The sequence below is a fragment of the Setaria italica genome, chromosome V (genome assembly GCF_000263155.2).
Source record: "Setaria italica strain Yugu1 chromosome V, Setaria_italica_v2.0, whole genome shotgun sequence".
In the NCBI taxonomy this organism is placed as follows: Eukaryota; Viridiplantae; Streptophyta; class Magnoliopsida; order Poales; family Poaceae; genus Setaria; species Setaria italica.
Window position 1 is genome coordinate 26,634,635 of NC_028454.1, and position 8,020 is coordinate 26,642,654.

Below are 8,020 nucleotides of genomic sequence, written 5' to 3' on the forward strand. Positions count from 1 at the left end.
CGCTTGTTTGGTTTCCGCGGTACGTTTTTCCGGTGCCCTTCAGCTCTTGTTCCTCTCATGAGTGAAGGCTGAACTTCCCTCGCAGGCCGCGATGATTTGGTGCACTTATGGTAAAGGGTTCATGTGTTAGTTACCTAGAACTTTAGTACTTGCATGTATCCAAACAAGAACTCGCTTTATATAGGATGATCAGGCAAGACAACCAAACACGACTACCTATACAATCTCAGTTTGGTTGCTTCAGTCCTGCACAGCCTGAGCATCCTGAACTGGGGAGCAAACTACAACCAATCACGCCCAAACTGAGTAGGAAAAGGAAGGGTCTACTTAATGCTTGTTCATTTCAAATGTATGCCTTAACGAGGAAAAAGAAACTGAAAACTGGACTGCGAGCTTGCACTGTGATTTGTGAGCCCGTCAGTACTGTAGGTAGGATCAACTGCAGACCCAACCCAACACTGGTCCATGGCAAAGATAGGGATTCCATTTTTGAATTATGGCCAAACATGATACGCCCGGGGGCCAGAGATGACTCATCAAGGGAAATTATAAGTTTGCAAAATAAGTAGATAACTCACATGGTTATATATATATATATATATATATATATATATATATATATATATATATATATATATATATATATATATGCAAATATCTGTACAATACAGAGTGACGTGCATGCACTATGGTTGGTGCATGCACCGCATCATATCATATGTAGGAGAGCTATTGTATGTATCATTTTGGCCCTAGAATAATCTTTGATTTTTTAACTTTAAATAATTTTTAATTTCAAAACTCATTTGAAAAAAACAAGACAGTAATAAAATAAATATGTGCATTTTCCCTGTGGAGAGATAGTCAGATAGAAACAAAGGGGATTGATCATGTATCCATGGTGTACCAACCGAGTAGGTGATGTAGAGGGTACATAAAGAAAAGGGGATTCATCAGAGAGCGGGTGGACGGTGGAGAGAGCTAGGGGAGGGAGTAGTATCTGGTGCCACATTTGTAAGGAGACAAGGGAAAAGACAAGAAAGCTCAGCATCAGTGTAGCATTGCCATTTGCTACCCAGTGTGGTGTGGTGTGTGTGTGTGTGTGAGCAGTGAGCTGTGGCCTGTACATGTGTGGGTACACGGTGGTGGAAACGCATGCTTGTGTTGTGTGCTCCTCATCTCTGAGCTATAGGATACAACTGGTCATCTACTATTCTACTCGTGCTGCTGCTGATTCAATCGATCAGCTCGTACCAACTTCTGTCCCCAAAAGAAAATTGTACTTACTGATTTGTACTGGCCATTCCCCAAAATTAGAATGCAGTAATTGGTTGCCCAAAGAGAGGAAGAAAAGTCTTTCTTTTGTTTGTATTTTTTTCATCCACCTTTTTTTTCCTCTAGAGAGCAAGCATGAAAGGAGGGCAAGCCGCTGAGCCTTTTTATCTTTTCTGGCAGCCTCCCTCAGTATCTCTCTCTTCCCGGACTTGGCCTAAAGCGAGAGGCAGATAGATAAAGCTCGGGTCGGTTTTGGAGCCACTGGCCGGCTTCTCCTTCCCCTTTCTTCTCCGCTGACACTGTTCCTCTTCCCTCCTCTCCCATGTCCTCGGCGGCCGGCCATGGCTGCTGCTTCCCTACCTCCCTGCTCGTTGCATGCACGGCTGCTGCCAGCTCTAGATAGATAGACAGCTGTGCCCATCTGCCGCTGATCGACTGCACAGCACAGAGGAGTGGAGAGAGAGAAAGCAAGAAGCCAGCAGGAGAGAGGAGGGAGAGAGAGGGGAGAGTGATAGAATCTGCAATTGCTTTCCAGTCATTGACCACCCAGTTTCAGTTTTCCCCTCGTTCTGTCCCTCCTTGATTCCCGTGTTGCTTGCTGTTCCTCGTTATCCCCTCCTCCCTCCCTGGGCTGCCTGCCTGCCTCGGAGCCTTGCCCCATCCTCCTCCTCCATTCTCGACGAGTTAAATGCCTCACATCCCTCCCTAGTTATATATATACAAGTATCCAAGCGCAAGAGCAAGATCAGGCCAAGCTAGCCTCTTGGCTTCAGCTTTGCTCACTTGATGTCCCACCGCCACCAGCAGGATAAGCGGAAGCCGCGGGTCAGGAGCGCAGCATGTCCAACCTCACCTCCTCCGCCTCCGCCGGGCCCGACGCGCCGCCGGTCTCCGGCAACAAGCGCAAGCGGAGCCTCCCAGGCAACCCCGGTAGGTGGTGGTGAACACACGATGGGATGACGACGATCTTCCTTTAATCTATTCTCTTCACCTTGTATGTAATTGGTTCATCATGAGCGAGTCCTTCGTTCTTGTTGTTGCCTGACGATCCCCATGAAAATGTCAAATTTACTGCAGACCCCGACGCGGAGGTGGTGGCGCTGTCGCCAGCGACGCTGATGGCGACGAACCGGTTCGTGTGCGAGATCTGCGGGAAGGGTTTCCAGCGGGACCAGAACCTGCAGCTGCACCGGCGGGGGCACAACCTGCCGTGGAAGCTCAAGCAGCGGGGCACGGGAAAGGAGGCGCCGAAGAAGAAGGTGTACGTGTGCCCGGAGGCGTCCTGCGTGCACCACGACCCCGCCCGCGCGCTCGGCGACCTCACCGGCATCAAGAAGCACTTCTTCCGCAAGCACGGCGAGAAGAAGTGGAAGTGCGACAAGTGCTCCAAGAAGTACGCCGTGCACTCCGACTGGAAGGCGCACTCCAAGATCTGCGGCACCAGGGAGTATAAGTGCGACTGCGGCACCGTCTTCTCCAGGTCCGGCCCCGGTCGATCCACCGATTTCCTTCTCTTTCTTTCTCTGCCGATCTCTCCTTCTCTCTCTTAGATCGATATGATCCATTGCTGCAGCCGGTTCCATTTGCACCAACCAAGAATTGGTAGGATAGAATCCCGTGACCAAGATCAAGGTTACTGCACATCATGTCATCATCCGTGTTCTGACAACTTCTAATTCCAGTACTAGTATGGTTCAGTTCTTGCCGATTCTTGTGGATGATATCGGGTGGAGACAAGCAACAAGTAGCAGTGAGCATGCGGCTCTGCCAGGCTGACTCGGCTCCAGTGTGCACTAGTCAACCTGTTCTCTTTCTAACCTTGATTGGTCCTCTCTTTCTCATTTGGATGGAGGGTGTGGTCACTGCTGAGGAGATTGATATGGATGGATGGATGGATTGGGTGACAATTAGCAGTTAGTAGCTCTTAATCAGATCCATGAGATTGGCTGCTGATGCTTGATTGAGAGGAGTGTACCTTGTGGGGAATGGGGATTAGGATTGAACTAGCTAGGGCATTGATTAATGAGGGAATAATGTGTCAGGCTAGCTAGGATGATATGGTACTACAGCAAACACCAGTGCAGTGCTGCTACTGCACTAGCTTGGCCTTGCATCAGAGAGGAAGATCGGGGAAGGCAAGGCCGAAGGGCATCATGTGTCCATGGAAAGAAAGATGGACCACTTTCTGAGACCCTCCCCTCTGCTCTTTTCTTTTTGTTCGGGGCGGCCATGGATGAGGATTCAGAAGCTGCAGGGTGCAGAACCCAATGGCAAACAGGTTGAGCTACTGCAGCCTACTGCTAGCTCAGCTTGGGCGCATGCGCGTGTCTGTATCGTGTGCGTGTGAATATTTCTCTTTGTTTTAGGAGTGGCAGGGAGAGCTTGGGATGAGAGAGAGAAGAAGAGCAAGAGAAGAGCTATGGACCTATGGTGCATAGGACACGGAGAGAGATCCTCGATGATGAGGATGGCTGGAGGGGAGGAGATAACTCGTCAGACATGTGAATCTCTCTGCAGAGCCTAGGCGCTTTTCCATCTCGATCACCCGCCCCAATGCTATTGCTGTAGCGCTATCCTATGCTAACCATTGCCTAGAGCTAGCTGCATGACTAGAGCACCCTTCTTCTCTCTCCTGTCATGTCCCTTCTCTCTCCCATGAGTCTCGTCTCCCACCTCTCCTGGGCTCCTGGCTTCACCACTCACAGACGGCACCATTGCATTGCGTAGCGTAGCATAGCCATGACAGGTGAATGAGATGAAACGGGAGCTTTTGCTTTTACAGTAGCTGCTTTCTCTTTTCCTTTTTGCTTCTGATCTCTGAATTCTGATCCGCGCAGCAGGAGGGGATAAAGATTTTGATTCTATTCGTCCTTTTGCATCGCATGCAGGCGGGACAGCTTCATCACGCACCGCGCCTTCTGCGACGCGCTCACCGAGGAGAGCGCCAAGGCTATCGGCTTCAACGCCATGGCCGCCGCCGCGCCGGCGCACCACCACCACCCGCTGCTCTTCTCGCCGCCGCCGCAGGTGATGCAGCAGCACCAGGTCCAGGACCTCGCCGCGTTGCAGGAGAACCACCACCAGGAGCTCATGCAGCCGCCGCAACCGCAGCAGCACTGCAACTACGCCATGAAGACGGAGATGCCGCCGTGGCCGGCGATGACCTACGACCACCACGCCCATCCGCTGCTGCAGCCGCTCTGCCACGCCGCCGCCCAGAGCTCGGCCACGTCCGCGCCGCCGCCGCAGCTGCCCGCCGCGTCGGCGCACCTGTCGGCCACTGCGCTGCTGCAGAAGGCAGCGCAGATGGGCGCCACCATTGCCGGCGCTGGCGCCGGAGGAGCGGGTGCGCACTACACCCAGATGGCGGGCCCCGCGACGAGCGCCCCCGGGAGCGCCACCTTCGGGCTCGGCCTCCCGGGCCTGAACGCGCAGCAGCCGGCCCGTGGCCGCGGCGGCGAGGACGGTGGCGGTGGCGCCGGCGCCGGCCGGGGAGGCGACGGCATGACGAGGGACTTCCTGGGCCTGCGCGCCTTCTCCCACCGCGAAATCCTCGGCCTCGCCGGCTTCGACTCCTCGTGCATGGGCGCCGTCGCCGCCAACGCCGACATGGGCTGCTACGAGCCGCAGCAGCATGCGCAGGCGCCGGCTCAGCAGCAGCAAAGCAGCAACGAGCCATGGCACGGCATGGGCAGCCATAGCTAATAGCTCGCCAGCTAGCTACCCTGTTGGCCAGCTACTTTCTTCCTCCCACCAGTCGTCATCGGTCACCATCCTCGCATCTGATCGCAGCTGCAGTGTGCAGAGCCATAGCTAGCTAGGGCCAGTGCACCATGATGCATTTTGAGTTGGGTAAGCTCATCTTGCAACTTGATGATCATGCAAGCGAAGCGATCAACAACATTTCGAACACTGGATGGAGGACGACAGCACAGCAGCAGTGCAGGGAGTCTGTAATTTTTTGGGTTTTTGGGGTGGTTGGAGAAGAGATCGATCAACTGTAAACTAAGCTCGAATCAAGGGGAAACAATAGTATGCGACAGTAATAATACATGCATGCATCATCATCTCTTTTGGTAATTTGTCATTTCATCCATATTACATTTTTACATGCCTAGTAAATCTTTTGGGATGATTTTGGTGACATGACTAGTAGATTGTGTGAATGAACTGGAGTCCTTGTGTGTAGACTGTAGACCACCAGACTACCAATAGGTGCATTCTTTGGTCTACAAGACAAATGTGGCCTACTTGGCCGTGACATTTTTTTTTGTTTATCGATACTACATACTCCTATGTGCGCGCCTAGGCTGTCTGTGTACTGTGTCGTGCAATCAGTCCACGTACAGGGCGGTGGTGGCTACTGTTCGCCCGTGACTTGGTTTTGTTTGGTATTGGACCTATTGGTCATGGGCAGGCATTATTCCATGCTGGATGCCGGATGGAATGAGAAAGAGAATATTGGAAAAGCGTGTGTATGTATGTGGGCGGTGCTTTCTCGCCTGCAACTTTTGCAACTGTAGCCAATATTCTAATGGTTTCAGTTTCAATCTTGTCATATGATCTGAATTTTCCTTTGATTCAGAAAACTAACTAATCTGTTGGTCTTACTTTGGCGCTCTGCCATTTGTGGGTCTTTTATCGGTAGTTTATTTACCAGAAGGGCAGTGTAGAGTCTTCCCAACATTTTTCGTTAAAAGATATTACTACTACTAGGGACATTATAGTTTACATATTTTGTATATATGTGCGCATCCACCATATATCCACACCCAGGAGGCCAGGATGCATGTCATATTTTATGGTGTTGGTTTTAATTTACCTACCAACAATTCTGAAAGTCAAAGCTACCCTGTTGTCCTCTGTTACTTTATTCTTTGATTTCAAGCTACACTACACTAAATTGGCATCGTAGAAATTTCACTCTCTTGTTTGAATTATGAACAGCAAAATTTTCCATCATCAATAATGGAATGTTTAGAATGAGCACTCGTCAATTATTAGCTAGATAATATTCCATTCCATCAGGTTCTTTATGCAGGGTGTATTATTGGAATTTGACAAAGTAAAACGTTATAAGTTTTTACTGCAATTAGTCAAACCATATGCATGTTAATATCTAAATTTCTACTGCCCTACTTGTGTTTCACATATCTTTAATATGATATTGATTTTGTAACAAATGATAATGTATTTAAAGATAAATCAAGGACAAAGTTTACTTCCGAAAACTTTTTTTGAATATAGTCCTTACATAATGATTTCTATCTACTAAAACATTGTTAAAATACTAGGTTATTGCAAAGATACATGTGAATAAATTTTATCAGGAACGCGAACATTTAAATTCTTAATAGATTTTTACAGTCATTGAAAAAGGTATCAAGATTTACCAATTATAATTTAAGTTTGGTATTGGAGGTACTAATAAACTTTAATACCTATTGTATTAATTTTTGGTGCCTCTCACTTGCAAGGGATTCTAAGTTTGTTCAAATTATTATTAAGTTAATCATGTTTATTGAAGATAAGAAAAATATTTATGATATATTTTCGTAAATTACTTCTTTGATGTGGTAGATGCTAATACTCTTTTCTATAAATTTAAATTTATAGCCGTTTGACTTAGGACAAACACATGTCCCATATATTTTAGATCGGTGAGCCTTTATGGATGATAGAAAAGCTCAAATATGTGTAACCGTCATAGTACTCATTCATTGACTACACACACTTCCAATCGATTTAGTTTTCTTTGTTTTTTTTTTGTTATGCTTCCCAGTCTTCAACCGCGAGGTACTCAGGAAACCATACTAGTGATATGTGTCTTATGCATTGTGAACTTGTAATAATATAATCCTGTTTGTAAATAATATATGGCAGTTTGTAATCAACACGGTCTTCATATACAATGTTAACCACTATATATATAATATATATATTTAATGAGATAACAACCATACGTAAATTATTGTGTGATAAATTATTTTTGCAAAAAATAAATCCAATTATGTGACTTTCATATGATCAATTAAATACTTTTAAAAAAATCAACAGTCAAAATAATGAATGTGTGTGCAGTACGAATACTATTTTCTTTAGTGGAAACAGTAACCCTGCTGGCACAGGGGCACTGATAATGTGTTGCACTAGGTTTGCACAGGTCATGTTAGGCCGTGAAGATGACATGACAAAGAGCATCGATCACAGCATGCCAGTGTGGCCCTTTTATTGTAGGGTTTCCAATGGCGCATGAATGCATGATGGTATAGTAGTACGGTAAAAATACATATCCTGTGCTTATTACAACGATACTACCGTTGTATACTTGTAGTTATATGTGTTAGCTCATTCTTAGTAACAAAAAAATGATAAATTTGTTTTGCTTGGTGAAATTGTGTAATTATCAGTGCTTGAGCAGGAACAACGATTTTTTTTAGATTGCAAAAGAGTTGATTAGTAGTTTTGGTAAGTCATGGGTGATGGGACAATTAGCGATTTTGTTAACTGGACTAATAATCATATCGGATCCTAAGGTATTTTCCGTACTAACTATACAAACTACTCCCTCCATCTCAAATTATTATTCGTTTTGGATTTTCTAGCTACATAGTTTTTGCTATGCATCTAGATATATGGTATGCCTAGATACGTAGCAAATGTTATGCACTAGAATAGCCAAAATGAATAGTAATTTAGGACGGAGGGAGTAAATCCTTAGAAAAGAAAGGTCATATAGATTAAA

At 46.7% G+C, this 8,020-nt stretch overlaps 1 protein-coding gene across 1 annotated transcript; it reads left to right on the forward strand.

Moving 5' to 3' along the window:
* Positions 1-1,449: 1,449 nt before the first annotated feature.
* On the forward strand, positions 1,450-5,355 carry LOC101775826 (protein indeterminate-domain 7). The gene is made up of 3 exons (XM_004968963.3): positions 1,450-2,205; positions 2,353-2,755; positions 4,164-5,355. Exons 1-3 carry the CDS (start codon positions 2,115-2,117, stop codon positions 4,978-4,980), a joined length of 1,311 nt encoding a protein of 436 aa, XP_004969020.1. The 5' UTR covers positions 1,450-2,114; the 3' UTR covers positions 4,981-5,355.
* The last annotated feature ends 2,665 nt before the right edge of the window (positions 5,356-8,020 follow it).